This window comes from Lontra canadensis, unplaced genomic scaffold (assembly GCF_010015895.1).
Source record: "Lontra canadensis isolate GAN:19392208 unplaced genomic scaffold, GSC_riverotter_1.0 scaffold3, whole genome shotgun sequence".
Taxonomy (NCBI): Eukaryota; Metazoa; Chordata; class Mammalia; order Carnivora; family Mustelidae; genus Lontra; species Lontra canadensis.
In genome coordinates, this window is record NW_022630997.1 from 16,536,427 (window position 1) to 16,564,180 (window position 27,754).

General features: G+C 51.4%; 2 protein-coding genes across 12 annotated transcripts in view; both read left to right on the top strand.

The window, feature by feature from the left end:
* The window catches only part of ARMH3 (armadillo like helical domain containing 3), a 180,598-nt gene extending 177,037 nt beyond the window's left edge, over positions 1–3,561 (top strand). For both annotated transcript variants that reach the window (XM_032881700.1, XM_032881705.1), the window contains exon 26: positions 1,862–3,561. In XM_032881700.1, coding sequence (XP_032737591.1) covers positions 1,862–1,954 — 93 coding nt within the window. In that variant the 3' untranslated portion in view covers positions 1,955–3,561. The remainder of the gene's footprint in view (positions 1–1,861) is intronic.
* A 1,645-nt stretch (positions 3,562–5,206) lies between these two features.
* KCNIP2 (potassium voltage-gated channel interacting protein 2) lies at positions 5,207–23,566 on the top strand. 10 transcript variants are annotated; one of them, XM_032881731.1, is made up of 11 exons: positions 5,207–5,373; positions 5,456–5,539; positions 18,653–18,748; positions 19,665–19,718; positions 20,357–20,481; positions 20,854–20,923; positions 21,098–21,168; positions 21,294–21,401; positions 21,587–21,691; positions 21,829–21,891; positions 23,132–23,566. In XM_032881731.1, the coding sequence occupies exons 2-11, from the start codon at positions 5,467–5,469 to the stop codon at positions 23,294–23,296; spliced, it is 930 nt and encodes a 309-aa protein (XP_032737622.1). In that variant the 5' UTR covers positions 5,207–5,373; positions 5,456–5,466; the 3' UTR covers positions 23,297–23,566. The 10 variants fall into 10 exon arrangements, with proteins under 10 accessions (XP_032737622.1, XP_032737614.1, XP_032737641.1 ...); XM_032881723.1 differs by having other exon boundaries at positions 5,207–5,539; XM_032881750.1 differs by having other exon boundaries at positions 5,207–5,539; positions 22,213–23,267.
* The last annotated feature ends 4,188 nt before the right edge of the window (positions 23,567–27,754 follow it).

Here is a 27,754-nt window from a genome sequence, read left to right on the forward strand (position 1 = left end):
GTCATTGATTCTTCTCCTCCTTTATGCAATCACTTCTTCCTAAATTCCTAACTGGCTCCTGGTCTGAATGCCCCCCCACAATCTAGTTCTCCAGTCTTCACCCCTACCCCCGCCCCCCCCTTCCAATCACAGCTTTTTGCAGCCCCCACCCTTGGCCACCTGGAGCCAGTGAGCATTTGCTCTGCCTCCTACTCCACCTCCCAGTCAGCTCTGCCACAGAACCAGGCTCTCCCTGTTGGTGGTCTCTCTCCTGCCCTCTGCTCAGAGCAGCTGGGGAGGCTGGGGGCGGAGCTAGGCCTGCCTGTCTCAGTCCTGCCACTCCACCTGCCTGGTTGTAAATGAACATTGTGTCTGGGGGCCAAGACCAGGACACACTGTACCTCCTTCCCGTAGCTCAGCCCTCCCACTGCTCGGGTAGAATGCGCCTCAGACCAGACCTTTTACTTCCCCATGCCAAGTTTGCGATGCAGGTGCTGGATTGTAGATTATCTGTCTTGTGCTAAATACAGCCCAACTCTGACCCTGACATGAGAGTCCTGAGATTTTGGACTTCCCCAGGGTGAGGAAGATCTCTGGAAGTGAGTGGGTTGGGAACAGGGGGAAGCCATTAATATAAAGAGAGCAGAGTCTAACATTTTACGGGGTGCATGGCAAGTCTTTAAGTTGATATGGGGATTTTACCGGGGGACCAGACTTCACAAAGAGGGTTGGACATTGGAGATGAAAAGAGTGTAGAGGAGAAAGGGGAGCTCTTGTTTCTGGCCCTTTGGTACTAGCTTCACCTGACTCAGTTTTCCTTCTATCTGTACCTCTGACACAAGGGAGCAAAGAGGGTCTGGTCCCACTCGGAGCTAATGACCTTGAGCTGCCTGCTGGTTGCCATGCTGCCCCTTCCTCTGCCTCCTGCCTGATGACTTCATTACATTTTCCATAGCTAAGCTGGAATTGGAGGAAAGCTCCCTGGTCTTTGGGACCCAGGGTAAATCCACATACTTTTTTTCTCCTTTTTCCCCACTTTGTCTCTCATACAGCATTCACTTCTATTTCCCATGAACAATGCTCCTTCAAGAGTGCAGTGGATTCCTCCTAGAACCCACTCAGAGTAGGAAGTTTGGCCCTTTGACTCCTTCTCCACAGGTTCTTTCTCCACTAATGCAGGCGACACTTCCTGCAGGGGTCTCAGTCTGTGGGGAGAAAGCGTGAGGGGAGCAGTGGGGACAGAGCAGGGGTATGCCCGTCTTTCCTCTAAAGCAGGGGCGCTTCTTTGTGTTTTGGAAAGACTACTGGGCTGGGAGTTAAACCTGGGTCCTGCTTCCAAGCCTGGGGCTCGCAAACTGTATGACCTGTTTCCGGTCACTGGCCTCTTTGCATCGTACTCCTGCCATCTATGCCAGACAGGGGCTGTATCTCTAGGTGTTCTTTCCAACCCAAAAAAGTAGTTGAATACAAAGAAAGAGTGAGAAGATCAGAAATTCACTTTCTGGCCTCAATTTTCTCCTGCTCTGTCAGACCACTGACCAGACCTGTCCCCCTCTGCATGGCCGATACAGAGACAAAGGTCTGAGCTCCACTTCCTTCCCTGTCTGTGCTTACCTCTACTTCTTCAGGTGCCCAGATGCTCTTCTCACATCCACTAAAGTTTCGTCTCTCAGCCCCTCTTCTTTCCTTCCACTGAAACATAACTATTTGCTCATTGGCCTGCAGAAATGATAGCTATTAAAGGTTCATCTCCTAAGAGAGAAGCATGTAGCACTGAATCCTGGCTTTGTCCCTCAGGCACTGCCCTCTGTTGTGTGTAACCAACCGTCTCCTCTGTTTTCTCTCTGCCTGTGCCCTCTCACCTTCCCCAACCCTTTCCCAGGTTCGATCCATTAGCACCAACGTCCGGAGAAACCTGGCCTTCCACACACTCAGCCAGGAAGTCCTGCTCAAGGAGTTCTCCACTATCTCCTGAGGCCACGCATATCTGAGCAGCTGCTGACTGCCCTTACCCATGAGGCTCCTGGGCTGGAGGGGGACTGGGGAAAGGGGCAGTCCCCAAGGTTGGAGAATAACACAGATACTGAGTTCTCTCGGTGAAGGCCGTGCTTCAGTGGATTTTGGACAGCAGGGGCCGGGGGGCAAACCTGGGATAATCTTATTTGGGGAGGGTTTGGGTGGGCACAGGGAGAAGCCTTCAGGAATATGGGGACTTCCAGCGTGGGCTCCCTGGATACCCCCTCACATTTCCAATTGAGATTACAAATTGTGGCTGCTGACTAATTTTCAGGGGCTGCTAGGGCAAGTCTTAGGATGATGCCAGTATCCCGAGAGTCAGTGGTTCTCCGAGGCTTCTGAAAACAGACTCTCAGATGAAGATGGAGCCAGTTCTGCTTTCTTTGGGCCTGAGGCTGAGCTGGGATTGAAATCTGTGTCCCCTGCCCCTGCAGGCACTCTGTCCAATCGTTAGGACCCTTTGCTCAGCTCAAGGTAGTGTAGGAATGGAGGACCTTTTTTCTACTCTCTAAATCTGGGAGACTGGAGATTAGAATCTGCCCAGTGCCCTGCTGTCCAGCCACCAATTTCTGGATTTGATTCTTGGCACCAGGAGTACCTGTTACCTCCCCTGCCTTCCAACCCATTGATTGGTCAGCACTGTAGGGTCACAACCTTAGCTTTTAATTTTCAGTCTGGTTTAAACTGTCTTTAGGGGGTGTGTGTGAAATAAACATTGACAGGTTTTCTGGAGCCCTCAGGTGCCTACTTTGCTGGTTCCCTTTCCAGCAGCCTCCCCACCTTCCCAATCACCTTCTCCTCTGGGAGCCTCTCCTGCCTCTGCTGAGCTCCCCTGCACTGTTCCGCCCCCTCAGCCCCCTCGAGCGGCTGTTGTTTACATCCAGCCTGCCTAAGAATTTCCTCTGGGGAGGAATCTGTTCCTGCTGTGGTCTGGTGCCTGGAAGGGAGAGAACCTGCTGGCAGCAGGGAACCCTCTATCTGAAAGGGGCCAGGTGAGCATCATGGCGAGGCCATTCTGTCTGCCCGTATTCTGGGTGGAGCCACAGGCAAGTCTCCTGGCCTTTGGGAAGTTGGCCCATGGTTCCTCCTCTGGACAGCCTCCACTGGACTACTGTAGGCTTTCCCTACCCTGTGGCTGCTTCCAAAGTAGCTGCTGCTCTGAGATCTCCCCCCTTCTAAAGCACTTTCTAAAGCCCTCGGGCTGACAGGGAACAAGCAGCACAGGAAGACACTGGGAATAAGTGCAGGAACCAGCAGTGAGAGCAGGTCCGGGACCTCCCTGGCTGCTATTCCACTTAGCTTCAAATCTCTTTAGGATACTTGCCTTCCAGAGCTTTGGCTCCGGCACTGAGCAGATACACGCTAGTTCCAGAGAATACACCAGCATGCTGCCATGTGTAGACGCAGATTCCTGAGCAATCGGGCTGGGTCATTGAACACTAGATAGGGTAGCTCTGCCTGGGGCATATAGTGTTCTCCACAGTGATAAACTCCAGAGGAGCTGGAGCTGGAAGCCGATGGCAAGTTGAAGTTATTAAAATTTATTTGTATGGGATGGTCTTTTAAGCGTCTTTTGTTTGTTTGTTTCTTTCATCTCTGTTACTCAGACCTCATTTCTCAATGACAGCATTAAGGTCATCTCCCAGGTGTTGGTCCAGTCTGCCTAGGGGACCCCTGCCTATGCTCACTCTCTTCCTAAGTCTCCTGGCCCTAGTGGAAGCCAGTTATGTTCAGAGAGGTATGGCCTTCCTTGCCTTTCCTGCTTATGGATTCCTTTCCTATGAAGTGAACAAGGGCATGAAGCAGTAGCGAAGGACTCCTTGCCCTCCATTGTAAAAGCCCATCTCTTGGTCCATTGACATACATCCGTTCTAAGAACTCCAAACAGGAGTCCTGTCGTTATCTAGAATTCAACCCCTAAGGGCTCTGCCCATGCTCTGTCTATGCCCCAGCATCTATGCCAGGTCTGTGGAGAACCCTCCAGAGCCAGAGGAGAGCCAGGAGCAGGGTATTGCTCCCAGAAACAGCCCTTCTTTTAGCTGCTTGTCCCCCTCTCATGCCTGAGCTCCTACCAAAATTCCTGCTGAGTTAATTGAATCAAGTGCTTAGAAATTAAATCCAATTGAAGACATTAAATGTGCTGGGGTCACTTTAGCTGAAGCTTTCAGTCTCAGCAGGTCACTCTTCCAGAGAAGCCACTGGGCAGGTGAGAGGATCACATGGGACACTGCCACCACACCATCCAGACCCACCAGACACTGCCGCCGCCCCTTCTGGTGGGCTGGGGGTTCTTGTGCTCACAGCTCAGTGAAGATCCTGGGGAAGGTCAGACAAGTAGTAGTCTCAGTCACTCAGTAGCCATTCCTGGGAGAGCTAGAGGCAGCCCAGCTCAATGATAGCCCCTGGCTTCAGAAAAGGAGCTAAGCCAAGGGAAGGGGCCTCATACCAAGAGCATTTCTTTCCCACTCTGTATCCTCACCTGGATCCCCCACATCAATCACTCCCCAAATTTGGAAAACAAGGAATCTAGGACAGGGCAGGTGACAAGAGAGAAGGGCAGGAAAGTTGAAAGGGAAGGAGCAAAAGAACAAGAACGTCTTGAGAAACACCTGGTTCACTCTTTTCCATTTCTTCCTGGTGGGCCAATGGGGGTCATTAGATCAGGGAAGAAGGTACCCTCAGAATGAATGTAGCCCAGAGACGGGGGTCCTGCAGTGGCTGAGGGTTGGGGGTCTGAGAGAAGAGAAAACTGTAGTCCACTAGCCTGAGATGAACCTGTTGGAGGCTGGGTTCATCTTTGCACTGCATCCCTGACCCCCTCCTAGCAGGGTGGGCACTGGCGGAGACCCAGACATGGGTGGAGAACAATAGAGAAGATGGGGCTGACATGGAGAATGACCTGGACAGGACACTTAACAGACTTACCCTGGTCGGTGCTGATGGTGGGAGGAGTGCCTAAGAGTTGGGGCGGGGTCGGGGGGGGGGTGTCACGGTTTCCTCAGTGTCCTTTCTGGCCCTGCTCCCTCCACCACCGCCAGGACCCATAGCTTCAGGTTTAGGGGGTAGTGTTGCTGGAGAACCAGTCTCTCTCCCCGCACTTCCCAGCTCACCCTTTCACCGGGTTCCTCCCCCGAGCGGCAAAGAGGAGGGGGCGGGGGTAGGGGGAGCCAATCCCGGCAGCGCCTAAGGGGGGAGGCGGCGGTGACAGCCGCGGGGAGGGGGCGGGAGGAGAGAGGCGGCTTGGCTCTGGCTTGGTGCTTAGCTCCGCTCTGCCTCCGGCTCTGCGCTCACCTACTGCCCAAGCCTCCTGCTCCTGCCCCAGGACCCGCAGCGGGACCCCAGTCCATCCCAGACAGCCCCAGCCCAGACAGCGTGCAACGCCGCCAGGGGGCGCCGTGTGAGCGCCCTATCTTGGCCACCCGGCGCCCCCTCCCACGGCCCAGGCGGCACGGGACGGGGGCGCCGGGGGCCATGCGGGGCCAGGGCCGCAAGGAGAGTTTGTCCGATTCCCGAGATCTGGACGGATCCTATGACCAGCTTACAGGTGAGTCAGGGGCTCAGGGGTCGCGGGAGGGTGCGTAGATTCCATCCCCCAGACTCTTAAGCCTATCTGACCCTGACCAGGCCCTTACTCACACTCTGCCCCATTCCCAGGCACCCTCCAGGCTGTTGGGGCAGCAGAACAGTGGGCTTTAAAGCCTTAGGTCCCGTGGGGGGTGGGGGAGACAGGCGGGCAGGTGGGAAGAGGCAGCAGGTGTGGGCGTGTGTGACACAAAGCTAGGAGAGTGTCTGGAGTGGGAGGTGTTACGTGCGTGAGCGCCTGTCATTCTCTGTGTGTGTCTGTGTGTGTATATGTGTGTGCGCCTCCCTCAGCTGGTCGCCATGTGCCCTAGGCTTGGTGATAGGGTGAGTGTTTTTGTTGGCTGTGCAATTGTATGATCTTGTCGAGTGAGGTTGTGTAGGACTCTTGTATTAATGAAGTTGTTTTGACCATGTGTCTCTGTTCTATGTGCAGCTTTATGCTTTGAGTGTGTGACTCTGTATGAAATGACATGTGACTATCAGACTGTGTCAGGGCTTCACTTTATTGGGGGGGTATATCTCTTTGTAAGACTTCATTGACTGTGACCCTCCTGGGGCAAGCATTTGTTAAAGTAGGTTGTATTGTGTTTGTAATTGTGAGACTACGCAGATTATATTGACATTTCGTGCTGATTGTGTACTTTCATGTGGCAATGTCTGCAGTGGGGTTCTCTGAGTGTTTATGACGTGTCTTACCCTTGCTGCCTCTCTGGTTTCCTGGCGTAGAAGGGGGCCTTTACCGCATACCACTGCTTCCTTGCATTTTCCACAAACAGCCCAGATGGACCCAAGGAGGGACTCTAGAGTCTGCCCAGCCTGGCTCCCAAGAACAGCACCTGGCCCTTCTGGGGAGGCTTTGTTTAGTGTTGGGTCATCGCTCCCGCCGCCCCCCACCCAGGAAAGTACTCAGAGATCATTCTTTCAACTGAAGCTCCTTTAACCACCTTCAACCACCCTCTAAGAACTTCATCCAATCCTGAAGGAAAACATCCCATCTACCTTCCCCTCCAGACCCAGAGGTAGAAGCTCTTGGCCTGGAAGTTTCGTGTGACCTCCCCAGACTACTTTGCTGCCCAGGCATGCTCTGTCTCCAGCTGTATGGAGTACGCCTGGGCCCTCACATATTCCTGGGTTTGGTAGGCAGACCCACGTGTTTGTGTGGGTGACTGTGTCACCTTGTATACATTTCCATGTGTGTGTGTTTTCTGTCTCATTGTGCAACCTGCCCAGGAACTCCAACAATGAATGGGAGGAGGGAGACTGTCTCCTGTATCTGAAACAAGTTGGGGAGGTGGGGGGAGACCATGATCCTTGTCTGTCCTTAGGGGAGTGAGGTTAAGTCTCCAGGATGGGAAACAGGACTAGGATCTAATGCCTTGGGAAAATGTCTCACCTTCTCATTGACCCTGGGGAAGTCCTAGTTCCTATGCTGAGACTCCCAGAAAGGAGAGCCCTTTGGCCCAAGCAGGCCCCAGATATGCACCCCAGATGTGGTTCAGACTGGGATGGAATCCAAAGGTCCAGTTCTGCTTTGACCTCTGTTCTCACCAACTCAGGATCCTTCAGAGTTTAAGGCCCCAGGGCGCTCATTAGCACCACATTAGTTAGTGTTTGCTTCCTGCTTTGATTGATTCTCCCCTTTGGTGGAATCATTCCCTCCCCCCTTGCCTATTTGAAATAGAGACTAGGCGAAAGTGGGAAGCACTTGTATTGGAAGGTGCAGGAATGAGGCTTCTATTACTTTTGCTCTCATCTCTGTAATAGAGAATACTACATACATCTTGCTTGTCTGCCTCCCAAGGGAAATAGGTCAAATGTTGACTAGTGTCAAGAATGGGTGTTCATCATCAGCATCCTCACTGTACATAGGTCCACACATGACTTGGAAAGTAGAAATAGCACTACCAGGAGCTCTCCTTTCAAAGGAAGGCTTATCTTACAGTGGCAGACAATTGAGGTTGGGACTCCCCCTGATAAGGTGATAGATATAAAGTGCTGGGTGCCCTGAGATGCCTGAGCTGAAGCCTGAAGGGGAATCATTGTCCGAGGTGCTGAAGAGCACTCTGGATGGATGTACTGCCTTGCCTTCCTAGTTCCCAAAGTTCCTTCCCTGGGCAGGCAGGATTCCTGAGATGGGTATGGGGGTGGTCTTTGGCTTCATCTGGTCTATTAGGTCGACAGAGAGGGAGTTCTTGTCATCAAGGCATTCTGGGTATACCCCTGATCATTTTACTCCTCCACTTCTCCATACACAAAGCTGGAAGAGATTGGGGGTGGGGGTGCTGCGGAGAATCTGAGCCCCACTCCGCCCCAGATCTACCCCCCTCTGGTCTTCCAAGCCTGGGAGGGCTACTTGGAAGCGCGGCGTGATGGGAAAAAGCAGCAATCAGTGGCAGTCCTGTTCAACCCAGAAGCAAAGAAAGGACTGGGGACGATGAGGAGAGAGTTGGGATCTGGCTGGCCAAGGCCTAAACTCGGGTCCCTGTTCCTAAATATCGTTTCCCCAGTCTGGGGCGCCCCCGTGTGGTCTTAGAGCTGCCATGCTTACGGAGCTGATTCCAAATGGGAATGTCGCCTCCAAATCGAGTGCAAAATTTGCATGGAGTTTAGAGGTGACTCTCGCCTAAATCCTAAATGTAGGATTTTTAGCCAAGAATACAGGATCCCAGTCAGAGGAGTGGAACTATGTCTCTCCTGTAGGCTGTCCCGGCAGTCTGAAGCCGTCAGTGGGTCCTGAAAGGGTTTACTTTGGGTACAGCCCGGTAGAGAGAAATCCTGGAAAGGATCGGGGCTGGGAATGAGGGGAGGAGAGCTTGTTCCTCATGCATTTGGCTGGCGGCATACGATGGGAGAATGTGAAGCCACTGGAGCAAGACAGAGGGACACAAAACACAAAGTTATGAGGGAAAGGGATTGGGAGCCACCTCTTTTTTACCACCCCACTACGATGTCCAGCTCCTCCTCCTTCCTCTTGCGCTCTCTCTCCCATTGGTTTAGGAAGTATGGAAGTGTGGGAAGTTGCCATGACAACTGTGTCCTTTTACCCCGTGCCAAATTGGGAGGAGGAGGTGTGCGACAGGCAGAGAAAGAAGGGCTGAAGAGGGGCAATAAAGAATAAGGTTCATTATCCCCTCGTCCAGCTCCTTTTTCACAACCCGTGTGTACCTCCCCTCCCCTCCCCACCAGAAATCCAGAAATCATTCCCAAAGAAGGCTGTGAGAGAGTCGGTCCCCCCCTCCCCCACCCCTGCCCCGCCCAGTCCAGGAACTTTAAGGATGGGTGCTTCAGCTGACGGGGCCAGGGTGCGTTTTCCCACTTGCAGCCCGGAGGAGACAGCAAGCGGAAGAAAACTCTGCTGTGCGAGATTCCGGTGCTGCAGGCCCGGCCCTCCCGCGCCGCCCACGCAGGGCCCACTCGAGTGGGGGCGGAGACCCGACCGCCCCCGGCCTTGGGGGCGGAGTTCGGCCAGTGCGCTCTCAGCAGAACCATGAACCGATGCCCCCGCAGGTGCCGGAGCCCGTTGGGGCAGGCGGCGAGATCCCTCTACCAGCTGGTGACTGGTTCGCTGTCGCCAGGTATGAGGAAGGGAGGAAGGGGCTGGACCCTTCAAAAAGTGAGTGAAGTGGGATAAGAACCTTACGGAGTGGGGAGGGGAAGGGCCCCTCAGAGATGGAGGGAGCGGGATCCCTCAAAGGAAAGGGTTTAAAGGGCAAGCTCCCTGACAGAGTGGAGCTAGAAATAGGGTTTCTTACAGAGAAGGTGGAGGATAGAGGTCTTCAAAGAGGAAAGGATCGGGGGCATTATGGTCCCTCAAGTGGTGGAGGATGAGGCAAGGCTTTTCACTGAGGATAGAGGAGGGGGCCTTAAGCAGGTGGATGCAAGGGGCAAGACTCCTCGCAGGGATAAAAGGAGGAAGCTTGTAGGAGAACAGGGAAGAGGCACAACCCTTTCCTAAATTGCTTAGTTTAATGGGATCTTAAGATGATGGGGGTCAGTGTCCAGAAGGAAAAAATCCTGAGGTGGGACAGGACCAACATGAACTCAGCTAGTGAGTTCATGAATGATGGGATGAATAGACTAGTGTGGTATAAGGATTGTATATCACCACTTTATCTATCTCCGGGAGTCTGTATGAACAAGGCTATGCATCACTCAGCTTGTGATCACTAGGTCTGTGCATCCTTGGGGTTGTATATCTTTGGGACTCTGTGACATTGAAACTGCGTGTACCTGAGGTTCTATGCTTTAGGGTTGGGTTGAGGGTTCCTGAGTCACACTAAGTGAGTTCTGTAGTCTTCCCAAGATTGTACCTTAGTCTGGGATGTGTGGAATTTGTGATATGTGGATTGTGAATATCATATCACGGTACTGCTGAGATTTACACACACCTCCCCTTGGGTTTCCTTAGGGCTGCCTGGGCAAGGCCCACAGAACCTAGCATCACCTCCCCACCTGGCCTGGAGAGACCAAAACAACCTAGCCCCATGGCAGTCTGGGATCTGTAGTTCTCTGGCTCTCTCCATGGTATCCTCTTGAACACCTGGAGGCCTCTCCTTGCCATGTGTTCCCCAAAAGGAAGGGAGATAGGGCTGAGCCAGAGCTATGCTTGGCAGTCTCTTGGGGAACATGTGTCCCTCAAGCCCCCCGCTTGGACCTGTCTCCAGTGACAGATGGCTGGAGCCTGGCAGGGCCAGCTCTCAATCATAGCAGGAATGACTTCCAGGCCCCAAAATAGCCCCAAAGCCTAGGGAGTTCATTAATCACCTAATGCAGCTGGGGGCTGCTGTGTCTCCTGGCCTGGCTGGGGATGGAGTGAGGCTGGGGAACCGAGAGAAGAGCTCTGGGGTCGTCACTGGCTGGGGTCTTCACTGTGGGGTCAAGGACAGATGAAAATGGTACAGCTACATAGGGTGGGTTCCCTCTTAAGGCAGTATTCTGGGTTTGAACTGTGAGACACAAACAACTAAATGTTAGGAGTATCTCTGCAGTGAGATTTGAGGGACCTAAGGAAGGCCCACCTAATGCTTCAAGATAGTGTTCCCTTGAGCCCTCATTCTGCCTGAACTGTTTCCATTAAGATTTCAGTCCCTTGGGTGAAGAGCTAAGTGATACAGGGATGCTTAGGGAGGACAGATCTGAGCAAGTTTCTCTTTGGGCCCTGGGACTTGAAAGGTCTCTCAGTGGGGAGAAAGGAGAGTCTGGAAAACAATTCACTCTTTCATTTACAGACCTTCCCACCAGAGGCCTTATTAATTAAGGACCTTGAGTCACTGTGAGGCTGGGTCAAGGTCTCTGAAGGTTGAAGGTGAGGGTGAGGGACAGAAGAGGAGGGTCCAGGGACAGGGAAACAGCCTGTGAGGTTGTCAATCTCTCCATCTGTGAATCAGCAGCAGAGAACCTGGTGTGACTGTGCTGCCTCTTTCATTCCAGATAGTCTGGTTTGGCATGCAAGGCTCCATGGAATCTGAGCCATTCTGGTCTTATCACTTACGGTTCCCCCAACACAAACTAAGCTACAGTCATCCAAGGCTCCTTGACACCCCCACACACATTGGAAGGACAGGCTGACAGATCTTTGGTCCTGGTTTAAGTCTTGATCCATCCTTCATCATCTGTGCTATCTTGGGAAAATCACTTCCCCTGAGCCTCAATTCTTTCTTCTGAAAGTGGGTATACTACTACTCACTCTGACTATGTCAGCTGTAAACAAAGGAGTAATAGACCCTATCTCTCAGGTGTATTATAAGGACTAAGTGAAATAATATATGTAAAGTGTCCAGGACACAAAATGTGCTCAATAAATGTGGATCCCTTGTTAAGACAGACTGTTGACGTTTAGCCATCTTTTAAGAACCAGCTCATGGGCACCTGGGTGGCTTAGTTGGTTAGGCATCTGTCTTCAGCTCTGGTTGAGATCTCTGGGTTCTGGGATGGAACCCTGCATCTTCAGGCCCCCTGGTCAGCAGGGAGCCTGATTTTCCCTCTGCCTCTGCCTGCTGCTCCCATTGCTTGTGCTCTCTGTGTCAAACAAATAAATAAACTCTTAAAAAATAAAAAAAGCTCAAAAAATACCCCCTCCAAGTTTTTCCTGACCTCCCAGTTAGAGAGCTTTTATAGTTAAATGAGCTTTTACAGCGTATTTCTTGGCCTGCCTAGAATAGTTCCTACCACATAGTGGTAGTAGGCACATAATAAATACGTTTTGAATGAATAGAAGTTTTAAAATTCTCTCTCCCTGTCTCAGCTGTCTCTCCTTACCCAGTGGAAGCCAGAACCCCGTTTAGTTACCTTTGTTCCACAAGCATCAGATCAGATCAGAGCCTGGCATTCAATTTATGTAAGTCCAATTTTAAACATCTTTGCCCTTTAGGAGCTTGGAATCTAGTTGAGGAAACAGGACTGATCCAGAAAGATCTGGGATCAGGGGCGCCTAGGTGGCTCCGTGGGTTAAAGCCTCTGCCTTTGGCTCGGGTCATGATCCCAGGATTCTGGGATCGAGCCCCGCGTCGGGCTCTCTGCTGGGCGGGGAGCCTGCTTCCTCCTCTCTCTCTCTCTCTTCCTGCCTCTCTGCCTACTTGTGATCTCTATCTGTCAAATAAATAAATAAAATCTTTAAAAAAAAAAAAAAGAAAAAAAGAAAGATCTGGGATCAAATATGCATTCTTTCATCTTGGTAGGTGACCTCAAGCATGTCTCTCTATCTCTATGGACCTCCTTTATCTCATCAGTGAAATGGGCACAATACTATTGACTTTACCAACTTCATAGGGTTGTCATAAGAAGCCATCAAGATAACGTTTGTGGAAATGCTTTGTTAATTAAGGGTTATAGAAATGTAAGGGGGAGGAGATATTATGTTATTAATAATGTTAGCAAACGCTTCACAGTCATTCTGTGCCAGGAGTTATTCTAACAGCTTTCCATGTATTAATTCATTTACTCCTCTCAGCAACCATATGAGGTGGGAAACAGAGACACACACAGGTTAAGAACTTGCCCAGTTAATTGCAACTGACAAAACCAGGATTTGAACCCAGGGAACCTGGCACTCTGTTCCCTACCATGCTATGCTTCCTGCTTGTACTATTCCCACTTAATAACATTACAGAATTAGGTGCTAAGTTTTGAAGGCCTAAAATTGAGTTCACTAGAAATTCAGGTAGCTGGGAGCCTGCTGAGGGCTGGAGGTCCTGTTAGGTAAGTACTGTAGAACAGAAGGAGAACAGAAAGGAGGGCATTCACAGCAGGAGCAAAGGCACAGAGATAGCACTGAGTTTGATGTGTTTGGGGGACAGTGAGGAGGCCCAAGTGACTGGAAAGAAAGGAATCTGCTGATGAGGGTAGGGGGAATTAAATGCCAGGTGTGGAATTTGGGCAGTAATAGGGAGATATTTGGTGGTTTCATCTGTAAATCCGTAACCTCTAAGGTGTGGGAAACCAAAAGCAGTTTCTAGATTGACTTCTTCCTGGAGGAGGGGTAGAGGGGCAAACAGAGGACCAAGCCAGCCTGTGGCACACCCTTCCTCCCTTCCTTTTCACACTTTCCAGGGATGTTGTCGGGTGGGGCATTAGGGAAGGGGTAAAATAAGGTAGGAGATGGACGCCTGACCCCCAGTGGTGGCCTTGTAGAACTGCAGATCAGTGAACTTCAAATGAAGTGGTTGGGACAGCCCCACCCAGACTTTCAACCCACAGCTGGAGGGGAGACACACTCATCCCAGAGCTGGACAAGAGGGAGGACTCCCTCTGGGGTCAGCCCCCCTAACCTGGCCTCCTGATTGGGCAAGCTGTCTAAGAAGGGAACCAGTGTAGTGTGTCACACTGGGTTAAAACTGAGGCTCTGACTCTTACTGATCTTGGTGTTTTTTCTTAACTTCTTTTGCCTTAGTTTCACCGCCTGTAATATGGAGATAATGGTACTTCCTTCATAGGTTAATTATGAAAATTAAATGTGATCATGTCTGGGGACAACTGGAGGCTCAGTTGGAAGAATATGTGACTCTTGATTCTGGGGTTGTAGGTTCTAGCCCCACGTTGGGTGTAGAGATTACTTAAAAGATAAAATCTTAGGGGTCCCTGGGTGGCTCAGTCGGTTAAGTGTCTGCCTTCAACTCCGGTCATGATCCCGGGGTCCTGGAATTAAGGCCCACATCAGGCTCCTTGCTCAGCCAGGAGTCTGCTTCTCCTTCTCCCACCACCCCACTTGTGTTCACTCTCTTGCTGTCTTTCTCTGTCAAATAAAGAAATAAAATCTTTTTTAAAAAATAAAATCTTAAAAAAAAATGTGATAGGAGGGCGCTTGATATAGTGAGCACTGGGTGTTACATGCAACTGATGAATCACTAAATTCTACTCCTGAAACTAATAATACACTATAGGTTAACTAATCTGAATTTCAATTAAACATTTTTTAAAGTATGATCATGACTGTAAGCACATACATGTTATCTGGCACGTAGTGAGTGCTTAGTCAGTGTTCCCCAGCTGTGGTAGCAGTTCGGAGGCTCCTGTCTTCTGGCTCACTGGCTCTGCAGGCCTCTCTCCCCTTACAAATATGCATACCCGCCCCCCTCCCCAAGCACACAGACACCACCACCACTACCACTATTGGGAAGGAGGAGGGGCGATGGGGGAGGGGCTCCAGGAATGCTCCGGCGGGAAAGGTAGAAGGTTTCCTTGAAGGGTTCAGATTTCCCTCATAATCCAGCTTCTCCATCAACTCACTAACGATTTTCAAGGAGTAGGCAAGGCTTGCAGATCCTGGGTGAGAGGAAGGGAGGAGCTCACTCTCTCTGCTCCCAAGGAATTTGAATCTGGGTGGGGGAGGGGAAATGTAGCCACAAAAAGTCCCCGCCCCAGAGGGTCATAATAAGGCTAAGGAACCTTTTTCCTGCCTAGGCTATTGGACTTAATCCTCCTTCCCTTGGGCCTCAGTTTCCCTGCCTGTGGCCTAAGGAAAGGGAGTGCTTTCTGCCTCATGGTCACCATGGCAACCACAGATCAATGTTGATAGTGTCCTCCTGACTGGAGAGGTCACTGCTTTCTCCCCACTTATGTTCTCATACAGCTCCACGCAGATGCAATTACACAATCACTGCAGACCCATACTCCTAATATAGGACACATCTCTACTATCAGTCCTCAGACCCATATCCCACAGCCCTGCTAAACACATATGCCTCATAACCCCTACACACTCAGAAACACTCCAGTGCACTCACTGTCAGTGCAGACATATATACAATTCTGTGTAAACCACACACAGAGATACACATAGTCAGACACAGGAACCCACACAAGAAAACACCTAGCCGCTTACATTCTGCCACTTATTCTGTTACTTATACATGCATGGCTCACAGTTTCCCTCATACACACACATACACACAGACACACACATACACTGCCCTTCCCTGCCCTCTCCCGGAGCATTGCTCCTCCCTCTGCCCCCCTCCCTCTGGCACAGAGTAGCCACAAGGTGTCTGGGGGAAGCTGTTCTCAGGGACAGAGGCAGGTCACCGCCTTCCTCCTCTGGCCTGGCCTGTTCTGGCCCATATCCCTCTCGCCAAAGGCTCCTGAGGGGATGCCAGTCTGTAGGCTGAAGTGGCCCTGGAAAGAGGAAGAGGCTGTGGCTGGGAGGTGTGTGGGGCAGAGGCGGGGTGAGGGGGCGGGAGAGGGAGGAGATCCTGGGAGGGAGAGGGGGAGGGAGCCTGCCAGCGGTCCTACTCCTGCTGGGGAGCCTGAGGGGGAGGTGGTGTGAGGAGGGCTGCCAGTGTGCCCTGGCCCCAGCTGGAGGGGGGGTCGGCCATGCCTCAGGCCCACCATGAACCTGGAAGGGCTGGAGATGGTTGCTGTGCTTGTGGTCCTCGCTCTGTTTGTCAAGGTCCTGGAGCAGTTTGGCCTCTTTGAGCCTGTCTCCTTGGAAGGTAACCCAGGTGTCTGGCTGTGTCTGGGCTGCTGACTGGAAGAGCAGCTACCCCGCAGCACTGGGGAGGGGGTCCTCTGCTTTTATGACTGGGGGCAGGGATAAGCATATTAGTGATGGGATATGGCATCTGGGGGAGGTGAGGAGGGATGCTTGGGGAACAGGACTTCTGAGAGAGGTAAAGAGGGAAATTCAAGAAGTGGGTGTCGGGGAGGGGCTTCTGGGGGAGGTGAGGAGGGAATCTGGGGGCTGGGTGTCTAAGGGAGGTGAAGAGAGAGGGCCAGGGGCCAGGGTGTTTTGGGGGGTGATGAGGGGCACAGAATGGGAGGACTGGGGTATGGAGATGAGGGGACTCTACTGGGGACATGAGGAGAGGTCTGGAAACAGGCAGAGCTATCAGGAGTAGAGAAAGGAAGTTCTAGGGATCCTGAGATAACACCAGACTTCTGGGGGAGTCCCTTTGGGGCCAGGGGCCCACAGTGGCTCTGAAGATGTGTGTGACTCTCCACACCTCCATCCTTGCTGGTGAAGTTACAGAGTGTGCAGGGACTGTGTGTGAGACACAGGGGGTATGACCATGTGTTCGTTTGTGTGAAAAAGGACCAAGTGTGTGACTGTGTGAGCTTTTGTATGGGACAGGGATGTGATTTAACGTGTCAGAGGGACAGGGTATGTGGCTTTGTGAGGTGGAGAATATGACTGTGCCTGAGGGGGCAGGTTGTGTGGCTGGGCCCCTTGGGGTACTGGATTGTGTGTGTGGCTGCTCTCAGAGTTCCCTGAGGAAATACCAGCTCCATACTCAAGGCTTGGGATGGGGGTGGGCTCAGGAGGGACAGGAGTGTGAACACTGTGAATGAGACGTTTATAGATCAGCTCTGGCAAGAGAGTGAGTGAGGGGTAGAACATATCAGGGACCTTGCTTCCCAGGGCCCCTTGCCTTCCCAGTTTGTCTCAGGATCTCCAGGGCCTGGACACTGGGAATGAGAAATCAATTCTCCACATCACCCCAAAGTCTAGTGAGGAGAGAGGAGAGTGATATTGGAAGTAGAGAAGGGAGTGTGCTCTGCCTCCCCTGAGAGATTTGGCCTCTCCCTCCCCTTCACACAGACTGTGCAGCTCCATATTCTCCATTTCCACCAGGGACAGGAAAATAGGCAAAAACCATGATAGGAGGGCTATAGGGCAGACACCAGGGAGAACTGGAAAGATGTGAAAGGGAAGTGGAGACAAGAGAAAGGGTCAATGAATTGCCTGCTCTAGGGTTCAGTAGGAGCAGGAAACTCCCAAATCACCTGCTATCCTCTGCTGCATTTATCAGAGTGGGGTTGGGAGCAAGGGTTGGTCCTAGATGAATTGGGGTTCATCCAATCCTGAAAGGATGAAGTCAGTTTGGCTCTGACGTGCCATGCCCTTTAGACTGTGGTGGGAAGAGGGGTCATTCAGGAAACCCAGGTGTTCAGTAGCCTGAAGGTAGCCCTTTCCCCTCCCACATTTCAGGGGAGCCTGGAGGAGATGGAGTCCTGGGAGCAGGGAGGGAACCAGGGAAAGGGCGGAAGTGTGAAGATGGGGAGGTTGGTGGGGGGTGGGGGTGCCGTCACCCTCCCCCATCCTTCCCAGTCCAGCTGCAACCACACCACCGGAGGCTCCAGGCGCAATCCGGCTTTGGGAAACCAAAGCCGGGGCTAATGGAGCCTTGGGCTGGGGGCCAGGCCGCCATCGATCCCCCACTCAGCCCCTGGTCTCCCTCCTACTAATCCATAGCTCTGCAGGGGGAGGGGAAGAGAGGACGCATTGGAGGGTGAGGCATTTATTTTAAGCAGTTACCTCCTGGGAGCAGGGCCGGGTCCAGAAGGGTGAGGCCTGGTTTCGGGGGTGGAGCCTGCATGGGAGCTGGGATGCCCTAGTAACCTATAACCCAAGGAAGTTGGGCCCCTCCAGGAATGGACCGAGGCCAACTTCAGTTGGCCAGTCAGTGTGCTAGGGCCCTGTGGACTCTGATCCCGGAGTCTGGAGGCGGGTGCTGTTGGGAGACAGGCACACCAACGCAGAGCCCTCCTTGGGGATGCACTTAGAGCTGTAGGACACAGGTGTAAATAAGGGGAAGTGAGGGGAATTGTGGTTAGTGGCTCTGGATAGTCCCACGTTACAAAAAATACTCATCTCCAAGGTCTGTTATTGCTTCAAAGTTTGCTATCACATCACCTTCAAAGACATGGGAGGGGACACACTTTTAGGGTGGATGACTTAGCTGAAGAGGAACTTTGTTCCACTGGCAGGGAGATACTAGGTGCCCTGGGATGAGGAGTTATATAAGGAAGAGTGGGCAGAACAAGCATGGGTTCTATTGGTGATGTGCAGTCTTGGGTATCTGGGTGCCATGGGCACCTGAGTCACAACATGATATGGCTATGTGTCGTGGTGACCTCGATATGTGTCATAATGTTACAGGGTCACAGTGTATTATACTGCCCTTAACACACCATGTCATGATGTCCCATGTGTTTTTGTATGGTTTGATCATGCAGCATGTAAGAAGGCCTGTGTGGGTCCTCATATATGTGTGTCATTTTTCCTAGGCCACATCTGTACATGTTTATATTAAGGAATACTGTGTCAAAGTGTGTGTGTACCTGTGTATGTGTGCATGTGTTGGGGCCTCCTTAATTAGGCCATTGGGTTTGAGTGAGTTGCATGGTATCAAGCTGTCTCTGTATGGCATCCATCACCGTGATTTATCATTCTGTGTGTCACTATACATACTTGTCACTGTGTGTGTGTGTGAGAGAGAGACAGAGACATAGAGGTGTTCCGACCCAGGCAGTACTTGGGGTGGACATCACATTTAAATGTCCAGCTATAGCACTGGAGCCAAGGGCCTTGGGTCAGCAGCCACGGAGGCCAATGCCACCTCCCCTTGGTGGCCTCACTGTCCCCAACTGCGCCCCATTATACAAGATGCCTGAGTGGATTTTCTATGCCTGTGAAACCCGCTGGGCTTCCCTAGCTACTAACTAACCCCAGCTACTCTCACCATTCTCCTCCAGTCCTTTCCCAATACCCCAGCCCTCAGGGTTGATTTGTGATGGTGGGGAGGGGGATGGAAGGATAGTGGAGGTTAATGTGCCTTCCTGGGGTCTTCTCTCTTCCTAGGCCACCCTCCGGGGCCCACTAAAAAAGCGCTGAAGCAGCGGTTCCTCAAGCTGCTGCCTTGCTGCGGGCCCCAGGCCCTGCCCTCAGTCAGTGAAAGCAAGTGCCTCTCCTGTGCTTCCGGGGGCGGGGCCCGTATGTGTCGGGGTGTGACCAGTGTGACAGAAGCGGGCCTGCGTGTATGTTTGTGTGTGTGTGTGTGTGCGCGCGCGCGAGCCCGCGTGTCCGGTGGGGGTGGGCGCTAGTAGGTCCGAGTGTGGGGAGGGCCCAGCTACCCCGCCTGGAGCCAGCGGAATGTGAGGGCGTGGCCAGTTGGGGGGGGCGGGGCCCGATTGTCTGGACGTCACCGATCAGCAAAATGAGTGAGCCCCGGGTGTCTGGGCGTGGCCAGAGTGGCAGGGCTGAGACCTGAGACTGTGTGGGTATGGCCAATGTGGCGGGGCAAGACCAGACAGCTGTGAGGTCTGTGCGTGCCATAGTGCCTGTGTCTGTGGCCCCCTGCCCGCCCCGGGCATGTTTTGGGCCTCGAGATGCATGTCTCCCCTGCCCTGACCTGGCTGGATGCAGGTGCCTAGGATGGAGCCCACCTTCCTCCAGATGCCAGGATACTTGGGTTTCCTAGTCCCAGCTGGTCCCGAACTGAGTGGCCTCACTTTGTCTCCCGGACTGTTTCCTCAGTTTGGGCCTTGCCCACCCCATAAGATCATACTGAATTTTGCAAGCCAGGGAGACCCATTTGTAGTTATTTGAGAGTGTCATTGTGTTTCATTCCACTGGGTCCCACGTGGGGGTCGATTCGGGAAAATGACAGTCGTGAGTCCCACATGCATGTGTGCGTGGGGTCTGTTTCGTGTGTGTCTGTGCTCGTTCATTATGTGTGCCTCTGCGCGCGGGGGTGGGGTGTGTGCATTTGTAACACGCAGGTCTGTGAGATTTGCTGTTGAGTGAGGGGTGAGGTGTGTGTCTGCCTTTGGCCGGGTCTTCCGCTTTCTCGGTGACAGTTCGCTCCCTTCAGCATTAGCAGTCCCAGCTTCCCTCCGCCCCCACAGACCCCGCCCGCTGGACCCAGGTGACTCACTTTCCTGGTGGGGGCGGGGACGGGGGCCTTCGGGAAAGTGGGGTGGGGGCACTTGCCTGGGGACTGGATGTTGGGAGCTGGGCAGGACTGAAATAGGGCCACAGATGAAGCCTTAGCTAAGGTTTACCGAGAGCAGGGTAGGGGTGGGGTCTGGATGGACTTGGCTGGAGCTGGGCGGGGCATGGCTCGAGCATGGCTGGGGTAGGCGGGATTGGCTGGAGGGAAGGATCTGGGCGGGGCAAGTATGGGGCTGAGCTGATGGGGTGTGGGGCTGCAGTGGGGAAAGGCCCGGAGCTTGGACCCTCAGACGCTTCCTCTTGAACCCGGTTCCTCTACCCCTCCCTTTCTGGGACGAAGATGGGGCTGGAGGCCTTGCCCTTCAACCAGGTCAAGGGCCCAGGGGCCAGCGATGACTCGGACCCCGGCTCTGGAGCCAGGCCTGCCGATGGACCTGGAAGCTAATCAGCGTCTTCTCTTTGCCTTGATATCCGGGGTCCAGGGAATTGGCAGGCTGATCTCTGGTGTTAGAGTTGGGGAGGATGGGCGGGTCGGTGATTTTGAAGAGGGTTCATGGAGGCCGGGCCTGAGGCGCGGCTGTCCCCTTCTCCCCCCACACTGCCCCCCTGCAGACAGCGTGGAGGATGAGTTTGAACTGTCCACGGTGTGTCACCGGCCAGAGGGTCTGGAGCAGCTGCAGGAGCAAACCAAATTCACGCGCAAGGAATTGCAGGTCCTGTACCGGGGCTTCAAGAATGTGAGTGCAAAGCAGGGCCAAACTGGGTGAGGGGAGAGACCTATCCAGGACTTCTAAGATTGGCCTGGATGCTTTAGGAATGTGAGAGGAAAGGGGAGGGGGAGGGACCCCTCTTCCCTAGACTTATAGCGGGAGGCTCTGGCCAATTTGAGGCAAGGTGGAGCCTGTAGACTGGCCTGCTGCTTAGTTTTGTGTTTTTCAAACTTGTGCACTGAGAAGTCTTGCCTTCCTAAAAAGAACTACTTGGTGAGCCCCCGGTGACAGGAATATTTTCCTTCTCTGGGAGCCTCTGGCATGGAGTAGGTGGTGGTGAGTGGAATGGGGTTTTACTCTGCCCTCAGTCTGGTTTCTGACTCTCCCTCCAACTCCCAGGAGTGTCCCAGCGGAATTGTCAATGAGGAGAACTTCAAGCAGATTTACTCTCAGTTCTTTCCTCAAGGAGGTGAGGGGGCAAGGCCTGAGATGAAGCAGTTATCCATCTCTAGGCGGAACTGGGGAGAGGGCTCCGAAGGGGCTGGGAATGCCAAGTGATAAATAAGAGGGGCTTGGGGAACCCCACAGAAGGAGGAAGTCCTCTCCTGTCTGAAAGCCAAAGTTATCCACCCTTATCCTACAGACTCCAGCACATATGCCACTTTTCTCTTCAATGCCTTTGACACCAACCATGATGGCTCCGTCAGTTTTGAGGTGAGCTGGAGGAGGTGGGTCAGGGAGGCCTGTTTCTTGGGGCTTCAGGGCCAGGATCCACAGGCCAAACCCATATTGGGGATTGGGTAAAGGGCATCTGAATATCTCCTCTGTCTCCTTCCTAGGACTTTGTGGCTGGTTTGTCGGTGATTCTCCGGGGAACCATAGACGATAGACTAAACTGGGCCTTTAACTTGTATGACCTCAACAAGGATGGCTGCATCACCAAGGAGGTGTGGGGCAACTGAAGAGTTGGAGAGCTTTTATGTGTGGGGGGAGGTGCAAAGGGCCCTAAGGAGGAAAATGTGACCCACACATGCTTCATCAGTGAGGGGTGAGGTCTGCCCTAGGCTCTAGGCCTCCTGATTTGGAACCTGGAGGTTCGGAGGAAGGATTCTTTTCTCTCTTGGCCTAACAGGAAATGCTTGATATCATGAAATCCATCTATGACATGATGGGCAAGTATACCTATCCTGCACTCCGAGAGGAGGCCCCAAGGGAGCATGTGGAGAGCTTCTTCCAGGTGCCTGGGACTGGGTAGGCTGGAGGGTCCTGGAGTGAAGGGAAGGAGGCAAGGTCCTGGCAGGGAACTTGACTGAATTCTGCCTTCCTCTCTCCTGTCATCCCTCCTGTTCTCTCTACCTGACTACTTTTTGGCAGAAGATGGACAGGAACAAGGATGGCGTGGTGACCATTGAGGAATTCATTGAGTCTTGCCAAAAGGTACGGACCCCTGCCAGCCACATTTCCATGATCTGGACTCAGGGTCCAATTCAGTGATGTAAGAGAAAGTTCCTTTGGGGAGAGTATCATCTTCCTAACTTGCCCACACTCCTGAGTCCAGTTCCTTCACAACTCGGGGAGGACTGTCCCTTCCCTACTTCAGATCTCTCGGGTGTCTCCTTCCTTGCTGCCTCTGTCTCCGAATGTCCCGATTTCAGGTGAATGTCACTCTCTGTGTCGCTGATAAGCTCTTTTTTTATTTCTCTCTCTCTCTCTCTCTCTCTCTCTCTCCAATCTGCCCCTCCCCCACCATGGCTACAGGACGAGAACATCATGAGGTCCATGCAGCTCTTTGACAATGTCATCTAGCTCCCTAGGAAAGGGGGTCAGTTGTCCTGGGGGGACCATACTCTAGCCCTAGTGGAGGTGGAACTAGCCCTTCTCTTCCCAGGTCTGTCCTCTCCTAGCCCAGCCCTGGGGGCTGTAGGAATCTAAGAGCCTAGGGATTCAGTGGTCCAGATTGCTGGAGCTAAAGGGGCCAGGGCATGGGTAGAATGTATCTGTGGGGTGTTCCTAACTCCCAACAGCTCCCACCCTCTTCCTGCCTGACACTCAGTGCTGAGGGTATCCCTGCTATAGGAAATAAATGGTTCTTCACCTTCCATCGCCACTTTAGAAACTACAACACTAGACAAAATGTCTCCTGCTATGGTGCTTTCCCTATCCCTGACCTCATATGCATTTCCTCTAAGATTTCCTTCTCAGAGAGTCTGCTCTGTCCATGCACTGACTGGCCTTTCAGACCAGGGCCTTTGAGAGCCATGTAGGAGGGGGACAAGAAGGCCTGAGCCAGGTGGTTAGATCATAGATGGCTGGGGTAGAGTTCAGAAAGGCCTGGAGATTGTCAGTGACACCTCAAGGCATGCCAGGCTATAGCTCTGAGCTCCACAGGTTTGCTACCCCAGGCTATCAGAATATGAGTTCCAGGCCCTTCAGAAGACTCTGTCTCCTTGGAAATGCCCCAGAAATTTCCATACTCTCCTCAGTATTTCAGGAGAGCCTGGGATCCTGATGTCTGGCTCATGCCTGGAATTCCTTCCTCTCCTTCCTTCCTGTTTGTGGGGGTGGAGGCAGCAGCAGGGGAATATGGATGGGAGATGTCCCAGCTGATATCTGCCAAAGTTTTAGCCTATCCTCCCTGATGGCTACAACTTAAGTTTTCATTTACCATTTCTTCTAGACTTGGAGGCATGGAGTGAGTCAGGGACCATCCAGTGGATGCCTTAGAAGAAAGGGGAAGGAGGGAGGCAGGCATAGCATGCCTGTGAGGGAGCATTCACTAGAATCTTTGATCTACCCAGGCTCTGTTCCAACACCCCACATAGCCTCCTCAATTCCTACTTAGGGTCTCCTCTTGCTTTATTCAATCTACCCAGAGATGCCCCCGTACATACCTAGAAGGCAGGGACCACCCTTGCCATGTTACCACCCTTTAATAAACCTGCTCGTTCCATTTAGCTCACCCTCCCAGTCAGTCAGGATCTGAGGGGAAGGGTCCTGAGGGAGCTCCCTTTCCCATCAGAACACTGTTGACTGCTTTGCATTTTCGGCTCCTCTGTATATTTTGTAAAATAAAAAAATACACCAATCCAATAAAACACAATGGCTATGCACAGGCTGCTGTCTCTGCCTTTTTGTCCCTCCTACTCCACACATACTTCACAACACTAATTCCTGCACCTGTAGCCTTTTAGAGTCCAAAGAAAGTACCTCTCTTTCCCATAGCATAACCTACCCCTGGCAGGAGATCGAGGCACAGGTTCTGGAAGGATTGGAAACTTACCTGACCTCAGAGAGGTCCCCACGTGAATCTCTATTCCTCATCCTTAGAGGAGATGAGAGACAGGGTATTAATATCCCAAAGATCCCAAATCAGCTGTCTTTTTGCTAGATATTCTTACAAGTTGAATTAAGAATTTTTTTTTTTTGAATCAAGAATTTCTAATTTATAGACATCTTAGTTAACCTCAAAGTGCTTTCCTTGCAGGGGATTCCCTTTAGTTTCTAAAGAAAGTTCCTTTGAGAAATTATGTCCAGTATGGACATAGTTTGTGTGTCTACTCCAGCCACATTCCTAAAGCATCCAGGCCAAAGGATCAGATGGGGTGGACCCAGGCACCATGGAGCAAGTGACACAAAGGGTAATAGAGACTTCGTATGTGGAATGGCTTCCTTTCTTTGTTCTGTTTCTGGAGAGGGGCCACCAAGTGGTTGGTTCTTCTCTAGGGTACCATTATGTGGTGGCTAAGCTTCACTATCCATAGTGGGGGGATCAGGCTCTCTCTTCCATCACTGTAAACATTGACAAGATCAACGCAGGAGTATGGTGTCCAAGAAAGAAAAACTCATTTCCAGAATCCATCATTTTGTTATCTGTGTTTCCTGTTCACATTATCACACAACTATCTGCTCCATAAGTCCTTGGATTTCTTTGGGTCACAGCCCCTCTGAAGGATCTGATGGAAGTTATGGACCCAATGTCCAGAAGAAAAAAAATGCACACTTTTTCATATGTTTTTGTATCCCTGAAGCCCGGTCATGGACCTGAAGTTAAGAACATGTGGTCTAGTCTTTCTCTCAGCCTTCCATTGTACAGAAAAGGAAACAGGCCCAAAGAGGGGAGAGGACCTGCTCAAGGTCACCTAGTAAGTTTATAGTAGGATAGAGACTAGACCCAGTCTCCCAAGTCTCTGCCCAGGGTTGCCTTGGGACATAGTAAAGATTTGTGAGTGAAAGATGGATGCCATGCATAACATGCATAGTCTAAACAAGTTGACACTGTGACAGGTTCTCATGGTACCCTATACTTTTCCTTTGTGGCACTTCTCTGTTTGTTACTGTATATTTATTTGAGTGATTGTCTTCTTTGATACCATAAGCTCCTGAGGGCTGCTTGAGTGCCTAGACTAGGTTTCCTGCCCACCCCCCGCATCCTATTCTTGAGGCCTATCATATAATGGGTATTTTTTTTTTTTTAAGATTTTATTTATTTATCTGACAGAGAGAGATCACAAGTACGCAGAGAGGCAGCAGAGAGAGAGGAAGGGATGCAGGTTCCCTGCCGAGCAGAGAGCCCGATGCGGGGCTTGATCCCAGGACCCTGAGATCATGACCTGAGCTGAAGGCAGAGGCTTTAACCCACTGAGCCACCCAGGTGCCCCATATAATGGGTATTCAATAATTGTATGAATAATTGTATGATTGGATGAATGAGCATGATGAGTGTATGTATGTATCTTAGGTATGGAGACAGTCTCTATGTTTTAGGGTACACTCAAGTTTAAGGGAAGTTGAAGTCTAAGGCTGGGTGAAGTGAGAACCCAGAGCCAAGGCACACAAATGGGATCCAGAAATAAACAGGAGGCGGGCATTCTGATAATTTTTTTTCTGGCCACTGGTTGGGTTCTGAATGTTGTCAGCTGTTCCATCTCAAAACACTCCTTTCATGCCTTCTGGTATTTCATCCTCTCCTGGTTTCCTCTTACCTTTCTGGCCATTGCTTCTCAGCACTTGCTTGGATACTCATCCTTTTCAACTGGAATTCTTGCGTTGAGCCCCATAGCTCGGACCTGAGTCTCTTCTCCAAATCACATCCAGTCCCATGGCTTTAAACACCATCTATATGCAGAGGATTTCTAAATTTATATCCCCAGAATAAATCTAAATTTATATCCTCAGAGGAGTCTGAGCTTCAAAACCCACATATCCAATTGGCTATTTGACATATTCATGTGGACCTGTAATGGTCAAACTTAACATGTTTATTTTTTGAAAGATTTTATTTATTTATTTGACAGAGAGACAGCGAGTCCAAGCAGGAGGAGCAGCAGGTGGAGGAAGAGGGAGAAGCAGGCTTCCCACTGAGCAAGGAGCTGGACTCAGGGCTTGATCCCAGGGCCCTGGGATCAGACCTGAGCTGAAGGCAGATGCTTAACTAACTGAGCCACCCAGGATCCCCACTCTTTTTAATTTTTTTAAGATTTGTATTTATTTATTTGACAGAGAGAGAGAGAGAGAAACTTAACATGTTCAAATGTTCAAAATGGAGCTTTGTGGGGTGCCTGGGTGGCTTGGTCGTTAAGTGTCTGCCTTTGGCTGAGGTCATGATTCCAGGGTTCTGGGATCCAGCCCCGCATCGGGCTTCCTGCTCTGTGGGAAGCCTGCTGCTCTCTCTCACTCCCCCTGCTTGTGTTCCGTTCCCTCTCTGTCAAATAAATAAAATCTTAAAAAAAAAAAAAATGGAGCTTTGATTCATGCTTTTTCAGTCTTCCCTACTTAATAAATGATACCATCTACCTGGTTGTTCAGGTCAAAATTTAGTAGTCTTCATTTCTTCCTTTCCCTCTACTCCTTTATTTTATTATTATTTTTAAGGTAATCTCTGTGCTTAACGTGGGGCTTGAATTCACAATTCCCAGACTCTACCAATTGTGCCAGGTAGGCACCCCCTCCCTCTACTCGTTTAATCAATGATGATTCCACACCACCAAAGGTGCAGTGCCTCTCTCTGTCTCCACTCCTAGGCCATACCATTATCATGGTTCACTCGCAGATTGCTACTTATTTTTCTATCTGAGGTGGCCCTTCCTTGCTGTGGTTACTCTTTATCACATCACTTGATTTCCTCCCTTCATGGCACTTATTACAAACTGAGACCCTGTGTATGTACTGAATTTATTATTGTATGTTTCCCTAACCAGAATTTAAACTCTGTGAATGTAGGGCCCTATCTCATTCATTCCACAAATATTTATCATAGGCCTACTAACCTCTAGTTTCTGTTGGAGGTACTAGGGGGTAGAGATATGGTTTGGAGAGAGAGTGTGTGGCAGAATTTAAGTTTGAGAGGTGTAGATACGGAAAGTGGATCTTGCCTGGGCCATGGATTCCAGAGTCTGGACAGCAGATGAAATAGTGGCTGCTGATTTGCTAGCAGTTGACAAGTGTGACGCAAAGATGAAAGCATCATGAGACTAAGGGCTGAGGTTAGCGGGAATGATAACCCCAAATCCTCCAACGGACCACAATATCCACTGAAGCTTCTTATGGCTTCAGCTGGCATCACAAGAGGTCCCCTAAGAAAATACTTGCCTCTAACCCCCATCTCAACACTTCATGACTAAAAAGAAAGAGGGATTATAAGAGCCCCTGGAGCTACAAGTTGGGCTGCCGCTGGAGGAGCTGAAGATGATACCGACAATACTAAATCTTAATGATCCGAAAGAGACTGATGCTCCTTTCACATGTATACCTCGCAAGCTGAAACAGATCTCTTAACCGACATAAATGTAAATAAAGTGTCTATGACAGGGCTACACGGAGCTCTGAGCACAAACGGCCGGCCAAAAGAGGACCCAAGCCCATCTAGGGCCCAGGAAATGATTCCTTAAGGAAATGATGTTTATGCTAAGGCCCAAGAATCTCACTTCTTCCTTAAACACAGTTCACGCTCCCCAATCCCAAAGATGCCAGGCCTTTTCACCCCTCGCCACAATTGTACCGTCTGTCCCACCAACCTGGAGTGCTCTCTTCGCTCCCTCTCTATTCGGTCTAACTCCTACTCATCCTTTACGTTCCAGCTCAAAAGGAAAGCCATGGCTGCCACCTCTCTCCAAAGGAGGATTAAGTCAGTTCCTCCTCTGAGCTCCAGCAACACCTGGTTACACCGTGTGGGGGCTGTGCATGTACTTGCTTGTCCCCACCACCATATTGTGAGCTCACAGTGGCCCAAGGGCCCAGGAAGAGGGAAGCTCAACTGGTCTCCGCCGAGCGAAGCAATGAACTAATGACTTAATTTTTAAAA

Bases quoted from the DNA above. Each gene is read 5' to 3' on its own strand.
- KCNIP2 (XM_032881723.1), top strand. From the start codon at position 5,467: ATGCGGGGCCAGGGCCGCAAGGAGAGTTTGTCCGATTCCCGAGATCTG. The intron at 20,924-21,097 runs GTGAGGGGGCAA...CTTATCCTACAG, and splicing joins TCAGTTCTTTCCTCAAGGAG to ACTCCAGCACATATGCCACT. The intron at 21,402-21,586 runs GTGTGGGGCAAC...TTGGCCTAACAG, and splicing joins ATGGCTGCATCACCAAGGAG to GAAATGCTTGATATCATGAA.